The sequence below is a fragment of the Taudactylus pleione genome, unplaced genomic scaffold (assembly GCF_031769625.1).
Source record: "Taudactylus pleione unplaced genomic scaffold, aTauple2 ptg000154l, whole genome shotgun sequence".
NCBI classification, from domain to species: domain Eukaryota; kingdom Metazoa; phylum Chordata; class Amphibia; order Anura; family Myobatrachidae; genus Taudactylus; species Taudactylus pleione.
In genome coordinates this window covers 17744042-17769918 of record NW_028284556.1, presented here as the reverse complement: position 1 = coordinate 17769918, position 25877 = coordinate 17744042, and the positions used below count along the sequence as shown (strand labels likewise).

The window sequence follows — 25877 nt, the reverse complement described above, 5'->3', positions numbered from 1 at the left end:
GTGACTCTGCAGGCGGTCCGTCCATACTGCGCAGGGGTGCTTTGTTGTCCATAAAGGGGTGCTGTGTTGTTCATCAAGGGTCTGCTGCCCCGTCCAAGGGTACTCTTTCCCAGTGTAATAAAAATTATTGTTCGGTGACACTGCTGGCCAAACCGCAGTTTATCATCCACACATTTGTGACTCTGCAGGTGGTCTGTCCGCACTCCGCAGGGGTGCTTCGTCCATAAAGGGGTGCTGTATTGTTCATCAAGGGGCTGCTGCCTCGTCCAGGGGTGCTTTTCTCCATTGTAAAAAAATAAAAGTTAAATAAAATTAGCATTCCAAAAAAAAAAAAAAGAGATTTTTTTTCAGGTATTTTTTGTGTGTGCTAGCTACGTTATTATTATTGTTCGGTGACACTTCCAGCCAGACCGCAGTTTATTATCCATGTATTCTGACACTATAAGTCATAGTACAGTGTGTTATTCTAATTGTAAAAAAATATTGTGACACTGTAAGTGGTAGCGCAGTGTTTTACTCATGAAATATCTTGTGACACTGTAAGTGGTGGCGCAGTGTGTTATTCTTTTCTTATTCATAAAAAATATTGTGACACTGTAAGTGGTAGCGCAGTGTGTTATTCTTTTCTTATTCATAAAAAATATTGTGACATTGTAAGTGGTAGCGCAGTGTTTTACTCATAAATAAATCTTTTGACACTGTAAGTGGTAGCGCAGTGTCTTATTCATAAAAAATATTGTGACACTGTAGGTCATTGATACTGCAGTGTAATATTTAAAATTGGTACAAATTGATGTGTGTGCTGTACCCCACTTCATTCATGTTTGTTGATATGGAGAACAATCAGTTGAGAGGAGAGCAGAAACCACATACTAGTGCTGGGGCTGCTCTCAGTGCCACCAGTCATGACAATACTAGTCTGTCTACATCATCTATTAAAGCTGATGCCCAAGGGCATACAGGGTTTAAGTCAGGTCATCTAAAATCAAAGAACCAATCTTTTACATTGGTAAAGAAAAAAACATCAAAGGGAAAGTTAACTGCAGAAAGACATACAATTAGCAATATGCCTTTCACCACACAAAGTGGCAAGAAAAGACTAAGGCCCCAGCTTTATTTATGACTGGTGGTTCTGCCTCTTATGATGATGTAAGCACTTCTCCCTGTAGATGTTTAAAAAAAATTATAATCGTTAAGGCACAGGTCCATCTACGCACTCAGAATTGTCACAAATCCCTGAGGAGAGTCTAAGTGTGTTGGCAGGTGCCATGTGTGAGCCTGACCTTTCCAAAACTGTACTCGAAGCGGAGCTTCCTTCCACCCATTGTGCATCCTCTGCAAACGTGGGAATGAGCAGCACAAGTCAACATGCTGACATAGAACTCAAAGATGCTTCTGTGGAAGTGCACCAGCATGAGGAGCATATTTGTGTAGCTGATGCTAATAAGGATGTTGATGATGAGGATGTTGATGATGAGGATGTTGTTGATGAGGATGTTGTTGATGAGGATGTTGTTTGTGTAAATAAGGCCCCAGTGGAAACAGTTGTTGCCCATGATAAATAAAAGCCCATTGTCATGCCAAGGGCATAAAACTAAAAAATCCACTTATGTGTGGAATCAATTCTACCCAAATCCAGACAATTGTCAAGCCATCTGTACTCATTGTCATGCCAGAGTAAGTAATGGTAGAGACCAAAACCATCTATGAACCACCTCCCTGTTACGTCATCCACAGCGCATCGATTAAAAGTGTTTGCAAAATTCAGAACCTTTGGATAAAAAAGTAACAACAAGTAATCCAGCTTCAGCTAGTTCCATTCTCTCTGCTAAATCCAAGCACCTGGCATCTTTACAATCAAAACCTTCATCAACAATATCCTCAATAATGATCGGAAGTAGTCCTGCATCCAATTTGATAAGGCTAACTCAGTCCTCTCCTATCCTGGATTCCTCAGAAGAATCCTTGAGCGCTATATCTGCTGCTGCTGGGAGTGGTTCTTCTTCCCAGAAGGGGACCAGAAAGACTACTAGTAGTAGTTCTAAAAACAATTGACTGTTAAACAATTCTTTGCAAGGGGGAGCAAGTATAACAGCATTCACCCAGTTGCACAGTGGATCACTGACGCCATAACATCTATGCTGGTATTAGATGTGTATCCGATATTCGCCATTAGTGCAGTGGATTTTAGACAGTTAATTGAGGTTTTCTGTCCCCACTACCTAATTCCATCTAGGTTCCACTTAACTAGATGTGTGAGATATGTGTGAGAGGTATCTGTGGTACAGGGAATCTGTGTGTGTGGGCATATGTGTGAGGGGGGGAGATCTGTGCAAGTGGGGCAGGTTCATATATGTGTATGTAAGTCTGGCTCTGATACTAGCCAGTGCCTCTCCATGCATTGACCTCACCGCACAGGTGTATTCATTACTGGCTGACCCATTTGAACTAATTATTTCACTTGTGATGCTGTGAGGATACCTGGAAATATGCACTGTTATGCTGGGTACACACTAAACGATGTGTGCCCAGCACGATGTCGTTCGTGGTGGGTCCTGGCGGGGGCATCAACAAGTTCATGCACACTTGCTGTCTATGCCGGCAGCAATAGAGCGACAGCGAGGGCCATACTTCATTCGGCAGCATGGGCTTCGCTGGCGATGTCGCTGATGACACACGGAAGCATGCATCGGAAGTGACATAACAGGTACACACTGGCCGTTGTGGATGATATGTCCTCCGATCTGCCAGATCGGACAACATATCATCTAGTGTGTACCCGAGATTAGTGCTTCCTGAGGTATGAGGGCCTGATTCATTACGGATCGCAACTGCGATTGCAATAGGGATTACACACGCAGTCTCACTGTGATAGTATGCTAATCCATTGCGATTGCTATGCCGTCGCAGCACAACATAAGGACGCCCACTTTACCATATACACATCTGTAATCCTTAGCAAGACTGCAAAACCATCGGTAACATGGAGTACCATCGCAGCCTCACGCACACTTGGACAAGCTCTGCCCTTACTCAGGAATTGCTACCTTTACTCAAGGTGTGTAGCACATCGCAGTGGATAATTTATGCATGCCCATGCAATGACGTTCAAACGCACTGGCACACCTGTGTTTCGCAGACCACCCCCCAAGTCACCCCCCACAAACAGCACTTCCTGTCAATCACTATGTGATGGGTCTGCATAGTCACTGCGATCGCAGTCCCGATCGCAGTGGCCGGTTCGCACACGCGCACTGCGATGCCTACGCATGTGCAGAATGCAACAATTGGCCGATTGTGTGCGTAATCACAGTTGTGATCGATAATGAATCAGGCCCGGAGTTTGGGAAACACTGGTCTAAATGAAATGATTACAGTTCAGAAAGCAAAAACAATTTTAAAAGGCTTCATGGTAGTTCTATTGACAGTATGAGTCACACTGTTGCTGTTACCTGTGTTACACCAGTTCTGTATTCACACTTTGTGACCCTCCCTCCCTCAGAAGCACAGCCCTGTCCTGTGTCTCTCTGTGTCTGTGTGTACATGTTGCTAAGCAGCAATGTGTCCTGGTTACATTGTGTAGCTGGCAGAGCTTTGCTTCTTTGGTTGTGAGCTGTCAGCAGAGAGTAGTAGGGAATATCCATAATTCATTTCCCTGAAACTTGTGTTCCAGTCCCTGGAGGATGAGTTACAGCAGCCTGAGCAATAACAGCGATCATCCGTCTCCTTCCAGACTCTCCAGTGCTGCTGCAACCTATGGGAGTAGACATATTGATGTGAATAGCAATGCAGCTTTCCGTTCTCTCTCCCCAACTCTGCCTCTCTCACGAGGTGATGCTGAGGTACTTCAAGTAGCTAAGTTATGTATAGATTATTGAGCTGTTTTTATAGCCCCAAACTTATTGCATTGTTTGGTTATAAAATGTACTGTATGCCTGTAATGCTCACTGCAGTCACCTATGGGCTTGCAGCAACAGCATCTGAAGTTTGTGGGGTCATGAGAACATTTTTCTGCATGTTGCTAAATTATATGTTTCAGTCATTTACACACATACACATACATTGCAGTCCTGCACAGAATTAAATATGCAGTATTAGCACTTACAGTCTGGTGCTTGGGATATATGAAAATTAAATATAATTTGTCAATATGACAAACAAATGTTGCTGGCACTGTGACTAGCAGTCCCCAGCAGATTTGGATGATTCCGACGCGTCCGTACAACACATCGTTAAAATTGTCCAATGTGTATGCACTACATCGTGTAGTGCACGCTCCTGTGGGGGCGTCAGCCACATCGCCTGATCTTTTGTACATGCAGTCAAACAGGATCGGCCGATATGTTGGCCCGTCGGCAGAGGGGTTGTTTCACTGGGTACACACGTCGTTTAGTGTGTACCCAGCTTTAGAGTACATTAACACTAACAACATGTTTTCTGATGGATGCCTGTGTATGGGCCACAGAAACATTAATAAAGGAAATGTTATTTTAATCAAAAGAACACATTGTAAAGTGTCACTTCTGGTTATAGTTCTCTGTTGAATACATAATACAGTATGTCACGGCTACTAGTTAATGTGAATACTGAAAGGTACAGGTATAAAAATTTGGCATGGAATTTTTTGTATTTTTTACTTTTGCAATATTTTCACTATTAACTTTTATACTATTTTTTTTTTACTTTTGCAATTATTTTCAATCCAGCTATTCCACACATCAAATGTGTCATAAGTGTGACATTTACATTGCACAGACACTTTGCATGGAAAAGGTCTCCTGCTGAAATTCCACTTAATTTTTAGACACTGTGAAAATGTAAAAAAAACTAAGAAAGCATGTAATAGGGAAGTATTTTACATATTTAGGAAAGAGCATATAGCGTATCTCGGCCATGCTATGTGTTGGGTCAGTGTCTGTGGGATATGGATAGAGAAGATGGAGATGGATAGAGGCGATAGAGGAGATGGATAGAGATGATGGAGATGGATAGAGAAGATGGAGCTGGATAGAGGAGATAGATATGGATAAAGCGGATGGATATGGAAAGAGGAGATGGATAGAGATAGAGGAGATGGATAGGGATAGAGGAGATGGATAGAGATAGAGGAGATGGATAGGGATAGAGGAGATGGATAGAGGAGGTAGATATGGATAGAGGAGATGGATAGGGATGATGGATAGGATAGATGAGATGGATAGGGATGATGGAGAAGGATAGAGGAGATGGAGATGGGTAGGGATGATGGAGAAGGATAAAGGATTTTGCTGCACTACCAAAAAACTTTTGGTTTTGATGCATTCAATAAATTATGTCAGTGAGTACAGCGAAAGCCCTTTATGTTAAATACAGGTCCATGCAGAGTCTGCCCTTGCCAATTTGATGCCCTAGGCAAAATTTTGACTGGTGCCCCCTAGCAGATAATCCCACCAGCAATCTAAGTGTTTATACGCGGATGTAGTTATATTGCCGTCAGACGGGATGCCGCCGGCTGTCCATATCCCGACACCAGAACCCCGCCACCTGCAATAACGCTGACACCGATATACCGAAGGATATCAGGATACTGGCATCGGCATCCCGAATGCCAGACTCCCGAATGTCCAGTCCCGGGTAAGTATGTTAGTTACCCCGGGATGTGGGGGGCTTAGGTTTAGGCACTCATGGGGGGAGATTAGGGATAGGCACCACCGGGGAGGATTAGGGTTAGGCTATGGGGAGGGGGGTTAGGGTTAGGCTACACCAGGGGGAGGTTAGGGTTAGGCACCACCGTGGGAAGGTTATAGTTAGGCACCACTGGGGGGAGGTTAGGGTTAGGCATCACCGGGGGGAGGTTATAGTTAGGCACCACCGGGGGGAGGTTAGGGTTAGGCACCACAAAGGGAGGGTTAGGGGAGGGAGAGGGGGAGGGTTAGGTTATTTACCTCCCCCGTCGGGATCTTCACTGATCAGGCTTCCGTCTATTCAGCCGCCGGCATATCATACTGATCATATATATATATATATATATATATAAAATATGTGTGTGTGTATATATATATGTATGTATATATATATACACATATATATTTAAACTTATATATATATTACAGACAGTACATATACAGTATACATATATACATGCACACATATATATTTTGTATACATACATGTATGTTTTGTATACATACATACATATATATATATATACTTATATTAGATACAAAGAGAGGTACCAGCGCCAACTTAGCTATTTCGTAGAGAATTTGTGTAGGATTTATGTAAAATCCGTTCTCCCTAACTGTAAAGGATGTCAGCTAGACCTACTGTTATAGAACTTCTGGAAGAGCCCCTTAGTGTAAATTGTGTAAGTGTACTAGGTCCTTAACGACTGATATAAATTGTGCAGATCAATGTGCAAAATAAATTAATGATGTGCTATATGAAACACATATGAATTGAAAATATATATACCGATTTAATGACAGATAAATAAACAAAACAAACACATATTCATATATTCAAAAGCCGCCAAGTTTTAATCCTGTTTCCAGGAGGCTCTAGCAGTGCAATTGTATAGGCACAGTGGGTGCAGCAGGTGAATTTAACAAAGTGCAAAAAGTGCTAATAAATATTGATTAAAAAATTAGCCTTAGATCATATTAGGTAGATTGCATCAGTTACATGTATCTAAAAGCACAGGAGAATCCACATAAATACACAATTAAAACTTAAGAAGGTATTCTAAAAGTTTTAAAACTGTTTAAAAAGTTCTTGGAAGTTCATATAATGCTTATCTGTAGCAGTTCATTAAGGCAAGAAGCAGCTATCCCAAAGCGTTTCATCCACTTGGGGACTTCATCAAGGGGTGCTATTAGTCAGGGGTTGCCACTATTTAGACCCCTTGTCAGACAGATCTCAATTTGCCTTGTTACGATCGTCTGTGACGTCACTTCCGGTTATCGACATCCGAATCACGTCCCTAATCCTTAACCACGATTAGAGTGTGTCAAGAGCTCTACGTGTCTTTCACAGTTGTCTTTAGCAGTGTTAGATGATCCTAAGTTTTACTGCAGTGAGTCAGGATTATCTCCGATGAGATTTGTTACATTACAACCTGTAATTTATTTATTTTTTTAATTTGAATTTTATGTGATGGATCTGCTCAAAATAGCCTAATTTGGTGAAGTGAAATGAGAAAAATATATTTAAAAAAGAATCTTTATAAATAAAATTCTTAAAATTGTCATGTGCATATCACCCCCTTTGCTGTGAAGCCCCTCAAAAGTTATGGTGCAACCAATTACCTTCAGAAGTCACATAATTAGTGAAATGAAGTCCACCTGTGTGAAATCTAAGTGTCACATGATCTGTCAGTATAAACACACTCTTTCTGAAAGGCCCCAGAGGCTGCAACACCACTAAGCAAGAGGCATCACACCAGGAAGACCAAGGAGCTCTCCAGACAAGTCAGGGACAAAGTTGTTGAGAAGTACAATTCTTGGTTGGGTTATAAAAAAATATCAAAATCTTTTATGATACCCCGAAGCACCATCAAATCCATCATCATCAAATGGAAATAACATGGTACCACAACAAACCTGCCAAGAGTGGGCCGCCCACCAAAACTCACAGACTGGGCAAGGAGGGCATTAATCAGAGAGGCAGCACAGAGACCAAAGGTAACCCTGAAGGAGCTGTAGAGTTCCTCAGCAGAGACTGGTGTGTCTGTGCATGTGACCACAATAAGCCGTACACTCCATAGAGCTGGGCTTTATGGAAGAGTTGCTAGAAAAAAGCCATTACTTAGTGATAAAAAAAAAGAAGACATGATTTGAATATGAAGGAAGGTGCTCTGGTCAGATGAGACTAAAATTGAACTTTTCGGCCACCAAGAAAACGCTATGTCTGGAGCATACCCAATACATCCCATCACCCCAAGAACACCATCCCCTCAGTGAAACATGGCTTTGGCAGCATCATGTTGTGGGGATGTTTTTCAGCAGCAGGGACTGGGAAACTGATCTGAGTCGAGGGAAAGATGGATGATGCTAACTACAGGGATATTCTTGAGCAAAACCTGTTTCAGTCTGCCTATCATTTGAGACTGGGACGGAGGTTCACCTTCCAGCAGGACAATGACCTAAAGCATACTGCTAAAGCGACACTCGAGTGGTGTAAGGGGAAACATTTAAATGTGTTGGAATGGCCTAGTCAAAGCCCACATCTCAATCCAACTGAGAATCTGTGGTCAGAATTGAAGATTGCTGTTCACAAGCGGAAACCATCCAACATGAAGGAGCTGGAGCAGTTTTGCCTTGTGGAATGGGCAAACATCCCAGGGGCAAGATGTGACAAGCTCATAGAGACTTATCCAAAGCGATTTGCAGCTGTAATTGCCGCAAAAGGTGGCTCGACAAAGTACTGACTTTAGGGGGGTGAATAGTTATGCACGCTGAAGTTTTCTGTTATGTTGTCCTAAATGTTGTTTGATTCACAAAATAAAAAAATCCACAACTTCACAGTTGTAGCCATGTTCTGTGAATGAAATGATGCACACCTTCAAACAATCCATTTTAATTCCAGGTTGTGAGGAAGAACAAAACATGAAAAATGCAAAGGGGGGTAAATACATTTGCAAGGCACTGTATATATATATATATATATATATATATATTGTACACATAGGACCCAGTGCCTTTAAATTTAATTAGTAAAAAAATGAATAAATTCCCTGTCTTACCTTTCCTAGCTGACAGACTGCACAAACAAATGTCATCCACCTCCATGCTTAGGGGCCGGGCTGTGGCTGTGGTTTCCCTTCCTCCCATCTCCTCCTTCCCTCACTGAGATGCAGGCTGCAGCTTCACAAGCCATTGGACAGCTGAGCCATCGCCCAGCTGCCCAGCACATCTCTGCGGTGCCGGCGACTGTGATGGCTGTCGCTGCTGTCAGCGACAGCGAGGTGCGCATGCGCATTGCCAGGGATTGGATCAGTAGTATAGAGATCCAATCTGTGGCAGGGGGCCCCATCAGAGAGGGGGGCACGGGGATACTTACCCAGGCTTGCCTACCCTCCCGATTTGGCCGGGAGCCTCCCGATTTTCGGGTGCCGCTCCCGGCCCCCTGGAAAGGCAGGCAAGCCTCCCAGCAGCCAGCTACCCTCCCGACCCCCCCCCAGAATAACTAAAAAACCCCGCAGCGGGGGGGCGGTGACGCGTTTCTCGCTGAATCGCGTCATCATGGCCCGCCCCCTGCTTCACCAAGCCAAAAATAATGGCATTGTGAAGAGGGGGTGGGGCCACGATGACTCACCCCGACCCTGCCTCCACCTCCAAATGTGACGTCATGGCCGAGCACGCCCCCCATGTTAGCCGACAATCAGCTCCCTCCCAGAAGGAGGGAACTGATTGTCGACAATTATGTACTTACTTCCAGCGCTCCCCCCCTTAATCCAGCTCTGGGGGGCAGCATCACAGAGGGGGCAGTGGCAGAGCCCTGGAATGCCCCTAGGCTTCCAGTTGCCTTAGGCATTTGCTTATAATGCCTATGCCTAGGGCCGGCTCTGGGTCCATGCGAAAGGAAGTTTAATTACACAAGTTTGTGTGTTACTTGTATACTTAATGTAAAAATGGGACAATATTATTTGTGCTGACATGTGAAGCTATACCTTACATGTAAGTACTGGTGCTATTTTGCGTGTGTCCCAAAAATATTGTGCAAAAAACTAGTAAGCTAATTATTTTGCTCTAGTAATACAATGTAGAGGAGAACTCATAGTTTTAAATCCAGCATCCTAAGAGTATTTTTCCTCATCATTACATACGTAATTTACCCCTCAGCCTGTATCTATTTCCCCTAATCTGCGCCTTGCTGTTTTGCCCTACAAGAGCACTAGTGTAAAGGCCTCTACACACACACTAGACGATATCTTGAGCGATTTGTCCGTTTCCGACGCATCGGCACAACAAATTGTTCATATCGTCCAGTGTGTATGCACATTGCCGATGCCGAAGCACACTCCGGCGGGCCGTCTGTCGCATCCTCAGACTTTTTTGTACATGCAGAAAGATCTGAGGATGTATCTAGCGGTGCCATGCTGCTGAAAGCAGCATGGCCCCCGCTACCCCCTGCCGTTGCTCCAGGTCCGTTGTGCACGATAGATCGTCTGGGTACTCATCGTCTAATGCAGCAGTTCTCAAACTGTGGGTCCTGACCCCAAAGTGGGTCGCGGCCATCCCAGCTTGGGGTCGCGACTCACATGGGGTCAGGTTGATGACTCCTCTGATCTCTCAGCCAGTGATCTGAGGAGAGTCAAACCAGTTGAACTGTCTGTTATTTCAGACTCCTCGGATCACTGGCTGAGAGATCCAAGGAGTCATCAGGCAGCCCCGCCCCCACCCCAGTGCTCAGTCCTCCTGTCCTCCTGCCCAGCAGCAGAAACTGACACACAGGAAGCAAGCATCAGCAGCAGACAGACTCAGAGGAGCCAGCTGCCGGACTCTCTCTGTAGTCTGTGCAGATGTTCTTAAGTAAGTGCAACCTGGGGGACCGTTGCTGCCAGGGTGGGGGGACACAGAATGTGTGATGATTGCTGTGGATGGGGAAGAAACATCAGTAGGGGAGCATGAGGAATGAGGCCCATGGGGGAACAGGGGAGCACATAGTGTGGGAACTGGAGGGGGGAAACAGAAATAAATTAATTTATTAAAAACCCACTGCCTCCCCCCTGTCATCCCTGCCACTGTCATCCACTGCCTCCCCCCTGAAACACACTGCCCCCTCTGTCTTTCTCACTTACTGCCTCCCACTGTCACCCTCTGCCTCTCCCTGCCTCCCCATCACCCACTGCCACCCTCTGTCTCTCCCTTTCATCCCCTGCCTCCCCTGTCACCCACTGGTTCTCCGTCTTACCCACTGCCTCCTATGTCACCTTTTGCCTCCCCAGTCACCCACTGTCTTTCCTGCCACCCTCTGGCTCTCTCTGCCACCCTTTGCTGCTTCTTGCTAGCCACTGCCTCTCTCTGTCACCACTTCCCCCCCCTGTCACCCACTGCTTCTTGCTGCCTTCCACTGCCTCCTCCTGCAATCCACTCCCCTTTCCTGTCATCCACTGCTTCTCCCTGCCACCCACTGCCTCTCCGTCACCCACAGACACCCTCTGCCTCCCCCTGTTCTTCCCTATTACCCTCTGCCTCCTACCTCACCTATTGCCTCCCCAGTTACCCTCTGCCTTTCCATGCCACCCTCTGCCACTATCTGCCTCCCTCGTCACCCTCTGGTTCTCCCTGTTACCCATTGGTTCCTATGTCACCCTTTGCCTCTCACCGCCTCCCCAGTCACCCACTGTCTCCCCTGCCACCATATGCTGCTCCTTGCCAGCCACTGCCACTCCCTGCCTCTCCATCACCTTCCGGCACCCTCTTCCTCCCCATTACCCACAGCTTCTCCCTATTACCCACTGCCTCCTATGTCACCTTTTGCCTCCCCAGTCACCCTCTGCCTTTCCATGCCACCCTCTGCCTCACCCTCTGCCACCATCTTTCTCACACCTGTCACCCTCTGTTTCTCCCTGTCACCTACAGCTTCTCCTCCTATGTCACCCTTTGCCTCACCAGTAACCCACTGTCTCCTCAGTCTTGCATGGACAGGGGCTTCGAAAAGAGCTCATCCCTGCAATGTGTAAAAAATTAAGTGATCGCATTATCGGACACCTCACAGTTTTGTGTCTCCATAGTGTTACTGTGCATGAGCAGTCTGCTGACCACACGTGTGGCAGTCATTCTGCAGTAACATGCTGGGGTCCTGTAATAATTTTTATTGTTAGACGGGGTCCCAGAGCAATAAAGTTTGAGAACCCCTGGTCTAATGTGTACCCAGCTTTGCTCATAAAGAACTCTATGGCTACTTGGCAGATGTAGCAGATGCCAACATTTGTGGTAGAAGAACAGAGTTGCTGTTTGTACCTACGGCAATATATATCGATGATCAGACCATTTAAAGCAGAATATATACGTCTGTGGATAGTCTATTGATTCTGCCTGTATCTGGCATACTTGTATACAAACTTCACCACTATCATTACAATGCTTAAATAAACAGTCACATACCATTCATAACTATAAGTATCCTGGGAGATTCTGATAATCCCAGGGTGTTCCCAGGGGCACACATTTTATAGATATATAGGGATTTAATTTTATTTTTACAAAAGCTAACGGTACAGTAGAAATTATTACAATTCAAACCAATTAAAAAAACCAACAGATTACAAAGTAAGTAATCTAATCACAGGAAAAAATTGACCTAACTCAGTACAAGCAGCATGCTTTGAAGACTTGTGTTGCCCTTTACAGACTTTCAGATACAAATTATTATGAAAATATCCCAAAATTCATAAAATATGCATAGTTGTTGTTATATTGAATATAGGAGAGAGACAGGCACTTTTTTTAATTCAAACAAAAAACAACTTTATTTGTGAGCTCACCACCAGCCATAAATGAGTGTTAAACAAAGCATGAATGTACAGTTTAAAAAAATGGTTTCACTTTAGTAAAGTTTATGTAAATAAAATGAATTTTATACAATGCTGTTCAAATATCTACAGAAATGCCAAATGTTGGGGAAACACGGTACATGCAGAAAGCTAATGACCACTCATGGGTCATCAATAACACAGCCCTGCTATACTACTATTACTTAGTAGAGCTACAAAATAGTACAGTATATAAACAATAATATCAATCCACTAATAATAGTGTAACACAGACAGACTGTGCCTGCTGAAATACAGCTACCAGCAAATCGTGATAGGTAACATGAGATGTTCTGGCAAAGCTGTAACTAGACTTTTTGATGCCCTGGGTCAGAAAAAGCATTGGTGCCCAAACACAACTGATGTGGGCATGACACATCTGATTTGCCCCGCATGATGGTGAAAAGGTACCGATCCCGTTTTATCATTGTTATCCAGGCATCTCTGCCAAATACAGTGTGAATCCAATGGCTGCAATGATAATACACAATACTTATGCAGTATAACTCACCAGCTCTAGATGCGCTGGTGAAGCTGCTGTATGTTGTTTGCAGCCACTCATCCAATTCCCTGCAGCCACACACTACATAGATCTGCTCAGCTGCAATGCTAATTACTTTTTACAAAAGTATATTGTGTGTCACATACTGTAGTTAGAATTTTCAGGCTTTATTTTCAGTAGCTGATCTCTCCACGTGTAAGGTGTCTTACTACTAAGTGAGAGGGGATGGGTGTCACAAGCTGCCGCACCTGGTCTGTTTTGGATTGGCTCCTGTGGCTATTTCCTGCTGGTGCGAAGGCTGCTCCGATACCGGTTATATCGTTTAATTTGTTTCCGGTTCTGGCATTGTCTCCTGTTTTCCAGTCAAATACCCCGTCCTCCTGTCAGCTTTGTTATACCTGCCATTTGTGTCATCTAGGCGGCACGGTCCGCATACTAACTACCTGCCATTTGTGTCATCTAGGCGACACAGTCCGTTTTCAGTATCTAGAGTGCGCAGTCAAGCATTCAGCTGCTTGTGTCAACCCGGCGGCACAGGTCGCACTCCAATGTCCAGTCACTTGTGTCAACCCGGCGGCACAGTCCGCAATTCTGCGTCCTAAGTACGCAATCCAGCGTACCATTGCTTGTGTCAAACCGGCAGCACAGGCCACAATCCAGCATCCAAAATATGTAATCCAGCGTACCACCGCTTGTGTCACCCCAACGACACTGGCCACAATCCAGCGACTACTAGCCAAGGCTTACCAGCCCTCAAGGCTGCTGCACGGCCCAAAGGCTGCATCTTGTTCTACGGTTCCTAGGCCACTACTAGCCAAGGCTGCTGCATGGCCCAAAGGCCGCATCTTGTTCTACGGCCCCTAGGCCACTACTAGCCAAGGCTTACCAGCCCTCAAGGCTGCTGCACGGCCCACAGGCCATATCTTGTTCTACGCCCCCTAGGCCACTAATAGCCAAGAACTCACCAGCCCTCAAGGCTGCTTCACGGCCGCATCTAGCCAAGCATTACCAGCCCTCAAGGTTGTTGTGGGACTAAACTATCTCTCATAATACCTCAGTTTTTAACAATGGGTTCGAGTCCCAAGTATGACAGTATTGTGTGCATTAAATAAAGGAGGATGTGACTGAAAGTGCTTGGGAAGGTTACAAGATGGAGGGGAGTTGGCCAGGGAGGAGATAGGGGCGGCCAAGAGATGCCAGGAATATCAAACAAGAGGAAGCTCTGAGTTAGAATTATTATAAACACATGCACTGCTGAACAGCGCCCCCTGCCCTGTGGTGCCCTGTGCCACGGCACATGTCGCACCGCCCTAGTTATGGCCCTGTGATAATGTATCACATATCACTATCCTGGAGTAAGGAAGTAACTAGAAGCTGCTGCCTTGGATACTAACGCTTGGTTATATCTGAAGGCTCCATGATGTATTAATTGATATTGTCTATATTTGTCTCCTCTAGACTGTGCTACCATTTTAGCCCTTAAACTAGAAAAAATGGTGCTATGCATATCATGTTCTGTATACCAGTCAAAAAGAGCACTACACTGTTTTCTATCACTAATAAAAGCCATTACGGGAAGTAAAATTAAGGCACCTGACACTTTTTACAAACCTCATTTTATATATTCTAGTTTGAATCTCATGTCCAATTTGTTTTAACTATCTTAATATTTTTCCCTAGGAACAAGATCACATTAATCCTCACAGAAGACACATGGAACTCATGGATGATGCAGCGAGAAACAAGAGTGTTAAGAGGTATAAGAAAAATGCTTAATTTATATGGCTGTATGAAAATGTGTATTAGCATACAGATTAAACACGCTTATGCTTGTAGCAAAAAGCTCCATGTGCATTTTTGGAGAACTATATAGTGGGTGTTTCACTCGTGTCTTGTAAATCATATCTTCATGTATCGTGTCTACTTAAGGTGCAATATTAATGTGCACATGCATAGTATAGATCAAGCATTTTAGTACTTTGGTTTTCAGGACTCAGGGGGCGATTCAGACCCAGACGCTAACCTGCGCTCTCTCGCAGCCAAAAGGGGCCGGGTATGCAAATTCCGCTATCGCACTGTCTGGTGTAAGGACACACTCTATGCCTTAGAGAGCGACGGCAGAGCGAACGCACGGCGGTTTAAAGACGCCCACTTTTCTTTCTTAACACACGTCATTACCAGGAAGTGTATGATTAATCAGAACCATTGAGAGCCATCGGAGCAGCACGCAGCGCATGAGGTAGACCAGTGGCAAATGCAGGATTTCTAGAGGGGGGTTTCCAAATGCTCGATTTTAGAGTGACTGTGGCCAGTCCATGAGGAGGGCATAATTAGCAGTTAACCAGCTTTAATATGCGTCAAATAAAGTGTATTGTGTGTCATAATTCCAGCATATACAGGACCAGCGATCACAGTAAGCCATTAGATGCGGCAGTAGGTCCATCCTGCCTGAGCTGAATGTTTTTATTTTAAATGTGGGCACCATTCCAAGCACATGCAGCACTAGTAAAATTCTATTATATTACTATTTCTATTGTGGTAATGCTGTGGGGTGGGGAGGGGGGTTTTCCAGGCAGATGGAAACCCCCCCTGCGTTTGCCTATGAGGTAGACCCTACTCCACCGCAAGCACTCTGCAGGCTGAAATACAACCAAGTGACGTGTACAATGACGCATCCATGCTAATTATGCACACCCATAAAACTCAGTTTTGATGGCCAGACACGCCTGCGTTCGCAGCACCACTCCCCCGTTCACAAGCACCTTTCCCTGTCACCGCTCACAAACGGCAATATCTGTCACTCAAAGTAGCGTCCAGTCTGTGTACTACGAGCGCATGATTCCCGGACGCAGTGACTGGTTCGCACATGCGTATTTTGCTGCATACGCATGCGCAGACGGGCGACAATCGCCCATAGCATGCGTCCGCGGCTTAGCGTCCGGGTCTGAATCAGGCCCTCAGTTCATGGGTTTGCTGAATTATTCCATGTGTGTTCTCCTCTATGACAAAATAGGATAGAAATAAATGAAATACATTTCAGAGATAAAAGTTATTTTTTACTGTTAAACCACATCAACATATAAAATATAAATAGGCACAAAACAGCTTCATAATGAGACAGTCAAACCAATATTTTATATGCATTTTAATTATTTTCTGCTGTGTTTCAGAAATAGGAGCAGAGGTGAACTACTAAAGGTAAATGGATACTGTTAATTGTCTTGCCACAGGTTGATCACTATTGCCTGTGTTAAGAGTATCTCTAGGGGGTAAATTTACTAAGAATCGAGATAGGTAGAGATGACCATCTCGGGTGATTTATTAATTTTTTTCCTGCTTGCAAATTTACTAAAGGCAAAGTCGGGTGAGTTAGAGAGAGATTACTGTCATCTCACTCGTAAAACTCGGGTGAGATAGTAATCTCGAATCAAATCACCATCAGGCCAAATCGGAAGTACTTTTCACCTAAAACATACATCTCTCAAATTTACCAAGAATTGGGATGACAAGCTCAGGTGAGATAGGAGCAAACTCTCTGTCAAAATCACTTTTCAATCTCTCAACCTCCTGAGCTGCGAGATGGTCAGAAACATACACAAATCATTGTGATTTGGGGGGGGGGTCAAATTACTGACTTGCACCGGGTGACAAAAATCCTAGTTTTGGACCTGTTAAAAGGCACTCATCGTCACATAAAATACATACTTTAGATACTCATTTTTAATCCTGATGTCTGTCTGTATATTTCAGGAATATGTATTATAAGCTTTTAATATTAGTAATTAAAAATCACAAGAGTTTAGGTGCAAAAGGGGACATTGTTTATCATTAAAAACGTTGCAGGTCCTATTTATAGATACATATGTCAATCTTTTTATTTGCATGGTATCAAAGTATAATAATTCAAACTGAAAAAAAAACATTGAGATTTCTGTCACAACAGTGACCACCAGTGGACAACAATGTGATATCGGTAAAGAGCTGAAGGTAGTGAAGGTGCGGCAAAGGGTGGAAGACGTTGAGCTTCCTGCAGATGTATTTAGCAGGGCAAGAACAGTTTTAGAGAAAGTGAGTCAGAGTGGAGTGGAGTAGAGTAGACCCCTCTCCTTAAGGATGGTGTAATATTCAACATTATCTCTTCTGTCCAACTGTGTATGGCCTGCAGACGAACTTTGCCTATGTGAAAACGCTCCGTTACAGCCCACTTGCACCTCCTCAGTCAGAAATTGAGATACGATTGAAATGTGTAGAACCCTGTATTGTCTGTATCTATCTAAGATTGGCTCTGAAACATGAGTACTATGAACACGTACAATATACATTCCACAAACAGACATGTGTTCAACAAACTCTGCATCTTCCTATTGTGTGTAACTATAACAAGTCAATATTGTTTAAATGGAATCATATGTGTATTAGGGGTGTGCACCGGCCACTTTTCGTGTTTTGTGTTTTGGTTTTGGATCTGGATCTTTCCTCCTGTTTTGGATCTGGATTGGTTTTGCCAAAACAACCCTTCGGTGTTTTGGGTTCTGGGTTTTGTGTTTTGGATCTGTATTTTTTTTTAAAAAAGCATAAAAACAGCTAAAATCACAGAATGTGTTGATTTTTCTGCTCCTATGCTATTATTATCCTCAAAAACCTTAATTTCCACTCATTTCCAGTCTATGTCCAAAAGGTTGCACCGAGGTAGATGGATGACTATGCTAAGCGACACGAGTGGGCGGCACAAACACGTGGCCCATCTAGGAGTGACACTGCAGTGGCAGACAGGATGGCAGTTTGAAAAACTAGGCCCCAAACAGTAAATAATGCAAAGAAAAAAAGAGGTGCAAGATGGAATTGTCCTTGGGCCCTCCCACCCACCCTTATGTTGTATAAACAGGACATGCACACTTTAACAAACCAATCATTTCAGCGCCAGGGTCTGCCACACGACTGTGGCTGAAATGATTGGTTCGTTTGGGCCCCCACAAAACAAGCTGGCAATTAATCTGGCCCTGCACAAACTGGCTCTACGGAGGCAAGATGTCGTCCTCATCCTCCTCATTCACTGATTCCTCACCCTCTTCAGTGTTGTGTACATCCTCATCCTCACAGAGTATTAATTCGTCCCCACTGGAATCCACCACCACAGGTCCCTCTGTACGTTCTGGAGACTGGTCTCCCTGGAAGAGTTGATAATTCATTTTTATGAACATCATCTTCTCCATATTTTGTGGAAGCAACCTCCTGCGCCTTTTGCTGACAAGGGTCCCGGCTGCACTAAACACTCTTTCGGAGTGCACACTGGAGGGGGGGCAACTCAGGTAAAATAGATCCAGTTTGTACAGGGGCCTCCAAATTGCCTCTTTTTCCTGCCAGTACATGTACGGACTGTCTGACATGCCTACTTGGATGCTGTCACCGATGTAATCCTTTAACAGACAGACGCACGCTTGTCGCTGCTGCTTTGAGGATGCAGGTGTGGCTACAGCCCACACAATTCACAAAGACAGAAAAAAAAAGATTTTTTTATTGTTTGTGGAGCGCACTTTGAGGGTTACACCATCCTTTAACAGACAGACGCACGCTTGTCGCTGCTGCTTTGAGGATGCACGTGCGGCTACTGCGCATACATTTCACACACAAACACAGAAAAAAAGAAGATTATTTTATTTTGGTTGGAGCGCACTTTGGGGGTTACACCACCCTTTAACAGACAGACGCACGCTTGTCGCTGCTGCTTTGAGGATGCAGGTGCGGCTACAGCCCACACAATTCACAAAGACAGAAAAAAAAAAATTTTTTTTATTGTTTGTGGAGCGCACTTTGAGGGTTACACCACCCTTTAACAGACAGACGCATGCTTGTTGCTGCTGCTTTAAGGATGCAGGTGCGGCTACAGCCCACACATTTCACAAAGACAGAAAAAAAGAAGAATTTTTTTATTGTTTGTGGAGCACACTTTGAGGGTTACACCACCCTTTAACAGACAGACGCACGCTTGTCGCTGCTGCTTTAAGGATGCAGGTACGGCTACAGCCCACACATTTCACAAAGACAGAAAAAAAAAAGAATTTTTTTATTGTTTGTGGAGCGCACTTTGAGGGTTACACCACCCTTTAACAGACAGACGCACGCTTGTCGCTGCTGCTTTAAGGATGCAGGTGAGGCTACAGCCCACACATTTCACAAAGACAGAAAAAAAAAAGAATTTTTTTATTGTTTGTGGAGCGCACTTTGAGGGTTACACCACCCTTTAACAGACAGAGGCACGCTTGTCGCTGCTGCTTTGAGGATGCAGGTGTGGCTACAGCCCACACATTTCACAATGACAGAAAAAAAAAAGAAGAATTTTTTTATTGTTTGTGGAGCGCACTTTGAGGGTTACACCACCCTTTAACAGACAGACGCACGCTTGTCGCTGCTGATTTAAGGGTGCAGGTGCTGCTACAGCCCACACATTTCACAAAGATAGAAAAAAAAGAAGAATTTTTTTATTGTTTGTGGAGCGCACTTTGAGGGTTACACCACCCTTTAACAGACAGACGCACGCTTGTTGCTGCTGCTTTGAGGATGCAGGTGGAATCTAGACGGGATTTGGAACCGGGGACACACTACCTCCATCAATTGTATAAATCCCACTGCACTAACGGCGGATACCGGACGCACGTCTAACACCAACATAACAGTCAAGGCCTCAGTTATACGTTTTGCTTCAGGATGACTGCTGTCGTACTTCATCCTCCTCGCTAGGGACTGTTGGAGGGTCAATTGTTAAGTAAAAGTAGTGGTGTTCCTACTTCCTCTCTGGGATGATGAACAACTCCCAGCAGCAGCAACAGCACTAGGAGGAAGTGGTTCTTGATCTTTCCCTATTTTATTTTTATCGGAGAAAGTTTGGTCCTCCATTTATGTTATATTGATATATACGTGCGGCTAAGGCGCACAAAAACACAGAAAATATTTTTTTATTTTTGCTGGAGAGTAGTGCACTTTGTGGGTTAAACCACCCTTTAAGAAATGAGCCAGCCGGCCCTTTACTTATGGGACACAGGCGCACGCTTGGCGCTGCTCCTTTGTTGATGCACGTGCAGCCACAGTGCACACAATTCACAAACACAGAAAATATTTTTTCATTTTGTTTGGAGTGTACTTTGGGGGTTACAGCACCCTTTAACAGACAAGCCAGCCGGCCCTTTACTTATGGGACACAGGCGCACGCTTGGCGCTGCTCCTTTGTTGATGCACGTGCAGCCACAGTGCACACAATTCACAAACACAGAAAATATTTTTTATTTTGTTTGGAGTGCACTTTGGGGGTTACAGCACCCTTTAACGGTCAAGCCAGACGGCCCTTTACTTATGACACAGGCGCACGCTTGGCACAACTTTGTTGATGCACGTGCGGCTACAGTGCACACAATTCACAAACACAGACAATATATTTTTTTTTGTTTGGAGTGTACTTTGGGGGTTACAGCACCCTTTAATGGACAAGCCAGCCGGCCCTCTACTTATGGGACACAGGTGCACGCTTGGCGCTGCTCCTTTGTTGATGCACGTGCAGCCACAGTGCACACAATTCACAAACACAGAAAATATTTTTTTATTTTGTTTGGAGTGCACTTTGGGGGTTACAGCACCCATTAACGGTCAAGCCAGCCGGCCCTTTACTTATGACACAGGCGCACGCTTGGCACTACTTTGTTGATGCACGTGCGGCTACTGTGCACACAATTCACAAACACAGAAAAAATATTTATTTTTTTTGCACTTGGGGGGAGCACCCCTGATGGACAGAGCACCCCCTGGACAACACTACAGCACCCCTTTAGGACTGGGACACTGCACAGGACTTTGGAGTGGACACAGCCCCTATGGACAACTGACTGCACAACACAGTCCAGCCAGCCCCTATGGACTTTGGAGGAGTGGACACAGCCCCTATGGACAACAGCAGCACAGCACAACACTACACTGCACTACACTACACTACACTACACAGCCCAGCCAGTCCTAACTCCCACCCTCCCTCTTCACTGTCCACAGCCGAGTGAGAAAATGGCGCCGATGCGGGTACCTTATATAGAATCCAAAACCCGCGAGACCCGGAAGGCGGGATGATGACGTTTTGCCTCGATTTCAGATCCGAGTCAGGCGGGAAAAGTCGAGCCTGACTCGGATCGGCCTCGGATCGGGGGGGTTCGGATTTCAGAAATCCGAACCAGCTCACCCCTAATGTGTATACACTGGAAGTTTACTAATTACACATCACCTCTGTAAGTCAATGGCCAACAGACCCTCCATGACTTCATATAAAGTGCTCTGTAATTTTGGTAGGCCAGGAAGTCCATTCCATGACCATGTGACCTACTAACCTGCAGGAAAGCAAAATAATGGGTTGTCATGGATGGGCTATCAATGGCTGTGTCTACTGTACAAATATCATTTGCTGGTGTTTTGAAACAAACAAGCCAGTTACTAAGAATGTTAGTATGATATAATACATTTGTTTTATGTTTACTAAGTGGCTAATACAGTGCATATGTAAATACATTTTTACAAGGAAATAATTGTCATCCATATACCATAGTTCAGTGTTATCATAAGTAAATAATAAATAAATTAATTAATAGACTTGTAATTATGTACCTAATGTGTGTCATTTGGTGATGATTAAACTGTTATAACAGTGTTTAAATTATGGACTAGCAATGTTTGACATTCAATACACTCAAAACATATACACAGACAATAATGTTTAAAGCGCTTCTGTGAGAACTTGTGTGGTTTAGAGCTGGTTCCCCGTTACTGACAGTACGATAAGTTCACAAGTAGTGGTGTGTTGAAACACTTGCCCTACCTTTCCCTATCAGTGGTGTTCTCCGTGGTCTGCCTCTGTAATAGCTTGAGCCGGGACAGTCAGCTGCGTGTAGTCTCCGTCTGACTGCCACTCGTTGCTTGGACAGCGTCCTTATGTTAGCTCTGTGCAGAGAGCCCCTGTGTTTCTCACTGAGGAGTTTGCTGCTTCGCACTTACTTGGAGATTATGTCAGTAGGGGGGTCCGTAAACACCGTTTAAAAAAAAAAAAAGTCTATAGTGATGAAACGGTGTTTATGGACCCCCCTACTGACGTCATCTCTAAGCGAGCAACGAGCGGCAGTCAGACGGAGACTACACGCTGCTGACTGTCCCGGCGCAAGCTGCTACAGAAGCAGACATATGTTTTATATGTTTTGAGTGTATTGTATGTCAAACATTGCTGGTCCATAAATTAAGCCAGGCTTGCCTACCCTCCTGATTTGGTCGGGAGCCTCCCGAATATCGGGTGCCGCTCCCGACCCCCAGGAAAGGCAGGCAAACCTCCCGGCTGCCGCCAGCCCCCCCCCACTACCTCATAGAAACCCCTGCAGCAGGGGGGGGGATTCGCGCTGAATTGCGTCATCCTGGCCCCGACCCCTGCTTCACAATGACAATATTTTCGGCATTGTAAAGAGGGGGCAGAGCCACAATGACGCAATTGAGTGTCTCCGCCCCCAATAGCGCGTCACTAGCCACCCACGCCCCCCGCTGTGCGCAGACATTCAGCTCCCTCCGGAAGGAGGGAGCTGAATGTCGGCAAGTATGAATTACACACTGTTATAAGAGTTTAATCATCACCAAACAACACACCTTAGGTACATAATTACAAGTGCTTCTATTAATTTATTTACTATAATTATTAGCCAGGTACTCTGATTTAATAAATAGATAGCTGCCTAAACTTTTTTGTGAGCACAAGATCTTTGTTTACTAATCATAAGTAAATACATAAATTTATTTTCCACATACCTTCTACATTGTAATCATGCACTGACCTTTCTGGTAATCATGTTGAAATGCAAAGTTATTAATAGATGTTGGAAGTCAGAACAATTTGGTGGGCACATACTATTAAATATAGTTTTTTGCTTCCATTAGTGACCTGTTGCTTACAAGGTTATTATGGGGGTTTGGGAATTATGAGCAGAGAGGAAGAGGGGGGGAGGGCAGACATAGGATAGTTTGCTAGTAAGGCATTGACCTGGAAAGTTAATGTATTAATGAAAGCAGTCTGCAGATGATTCATTTCCCCAGAAGAAGCCTTGTGCTTGCTGGACTATCTAATACACCAGAGCTAAAACCTGGGTTATTGCAGGGTTAACCCGGTTAGCTCCTTTGTGTAATAGGAGCCAGGGTTTCATTCCCGGGTCGAGTGACCCAGCAATCCAACCCAGGTAACTTGCAGGGTTTTACACGGGATCAACCCGTGAAACCCTGCAGTGTAAACGGGTTTCCCGGGTCATTCGACCCGGCTCCCGTTTACAGCATGGGGACGTCCGGGCTTCTCGGCGCCTGGAGATGATGTAATCTCCAAGCGCCGGGAGAAGTGATCCACTGCACCCGTGTGCAGTGTGAACGGCGCCGATACGGAAATACTCCGGATCGGCGCCGCAATAGAAAAGGTATGTCCGGGGTCTGACCCGTTTTGGAACTGAGGAGCTCATTCAGACCCGCTAGCTAAGATGCATATTCTCGCTGCTGCCGATGGTATGCTGTGTGTATGCATTGTGCGCATGTGCGTACCTTAGCAAAAGTTCACAATGCATTCGCTCGCTGCGCATAGACAGGCCAGCAGAGTGAGTGACAGGGGAAGCCATTTGTAGGTGGTAACAGGGGCTGGCCATTAAAAGTGGGGGAGTGGAGGTGCAAACACACGTGTGCCTGAGTATCTCAATGGCGTTTTAGTGTAGTGCATAATTATAAGACAGAATCATAGTACATGTCACCTGGCTTGTTTTTACACTGTAGTGCTCGCAGTGCTTGCGGCAGGGTATGGTCAACCTCAAGCGCTGCAATAGTATCCGATGTACCGATGCTTGCATACACTTCCTGGACATGATGTGCACAAGTGGGGGTCTTAAAACAGGCTGGTGGGTGTCTGCATACACTATGTGATCGCTCTCTAAGAAATACTGGGCGTGATAATGCATGGCTGTGTGGTAGCACTGCCTACACAATTTGCATATTACACAATTTGCATACACATCGTGCGAGCGATCACATCTAGCGAGTGGCTCTGAATCAGGCCCTGAGTTCCAAAACTCGGGTCAGACCCAGGATTTAGGTCTAAAAGCAGTATAATACCCCTTTTACACCAGAGCAAAAACCTGGGTTTTTGCTGGATCTACCCGGGTCGCAGCTCAGTGTAAAAGGGTCCCTGAAAAATAACCTGGGTCAAGTGACCCTGCAATCCAACCCAGGTAGCTACCAGGGTTGGACCCAGGATGGACCCAGGTAATGGTGCAGTGTAAGCGGTGCAACCCAGGTTATCTGACCTGGATCATGCCTAAAATGAGCGGATTGGTGGTTGTCGAGCATTCACCTCCCACTTTTTATGGCCTCACAGGTTTAGCAGGGCAGACCTGAGTTCAGTGTGAACAGGGCTGACCTGGGAGTAACCCAGATCAAAGGTGCAGTGTAAATGGGTCTGACCTGGGTCTGACCAGGGTTGGAACAATGTCCAAAAACCCAGGTCGGACCTGGGATTTTGGTGGAAAAGAGGTATAAGTGATTATGCTGTCAGTAGTGAATTGGGAATGGATAGAAGAAGACAGTCCATTCTTTGGCTGGACATATTGTAAACTTTACCAGTGATGTATCACTCCTGGCCCCTTTATTAAAGCTTATCTTTGTACATATTACTTTGGACATTGCTAAACTTTTTTTCCAAAGTAAATAAAGCTCTTGTTTTGTAACTGCTCTGCAATAAACAGTACTCACCTCCTCATGATTTAGATTTTACTGATTGGTGTTAACAGAGTTTCTTCGCTCAATCATACACTCATAGATCTAGCTGCTTCACACACACCAATTAATTTCTCTCATATCTGTACAAATATAAATTGTTACTACCATCTCTTTTTTAAGTCAATAAAAACCTATTACACAAATATATACACCAGTGTACACTCCAAATTTTAACATTTTAACAATTCTATTAATGCATTCAAAGGGTTAACATATCCCATCCTAGCATTCAAAAGGTTAACACAGCCAAGCAATACTTCTCTGCTTAAAAGGCTTATGGATCTTTAAGAGCAACAAGTACAAATTAAATAATTGATTTACTATACAAAGGCTGGAGATTAACAGTTGGGGATAACATGACAGCAAGTAGAACACTTATGTAGTTATCTGTATGAAGGGGGAACAGCAGAAGTGAGACAGCTCTTAATCACATTAATCCACAAAAGACTTAAGGTGCATACAATTACACACGTAACAATTTTTTGAACGATTTGTTGTTCATTCGTTCATAAAATCATTCACTTTTGCAAGGGAAAATCTGATAGATAATCTGACAGAAAATTGTTGGTTACGTGTGTATGCACCTTGAAACACATCAGCAGTTTTATATGTGTTTTAAACTCTCTCTTTTTCTCAAACACCCTTCTGTGATTCCACAGTGAGAGGGCTTTTACTATGCTAAAAAACTTATTCCAAATAAACATTTAGCCAGGGGCTTTTTTAACCATAAGTCTGCTTAGCTAAAAGCCTTACTCCCCACACCATCTTGCTAGTTGTCGGGAATAACTACTTTAAATACCAATGTCACCCTGTCTTTAAAAAACAAACACACAAAATGTAATTTAAATAATTAACCCACAATTAAGTACAGCAGGGAAATTAGCTTACCAGATGGAAATCAACAGACTTGGTGACTCTGGTCTGTGACATGCATATGCTAAACTGGCTTCCTGATCATTTGTGTTCTTTGAAATAATTGACCTACAGTAGTACCCCAACCCCAGAATTACTGGTTCTAAATCAATTATTGGAAGTGAGTCACTG

At 44.5% G+C, this 25877-nt stretch overlaps 1 protein-coding gene across 1 annotated transcript in view; it reads left to right on the top strand.

Annotated features, from left to right (window-relative positions):
- The first annotated feature begins 3609 nt into the window (after positions 1-3609).
- Positions 3610-25877, top strand: part of CCDC170 (coiled-coil domain containing 170) — a 123828-nt gene continuing 101560 nt past the window's right edge. Inside the window, exons 1-3 of the mRNA XM_088474494.1 lie at positions 3610-3842; positions 14700-14776; positions 16190-16217. Of these exons, the coding sequence (XP_088330620.1) occupies positions 3684-3842; positions 14700-14776; positions 16190-16217 (264 nt within the window). The 5' untranslated portion in view covers positions 3610-3683. The remainder of the gene's footprint in view (positions 3843-14699; positions 14777-16189; positions 16218-25877) is intronic.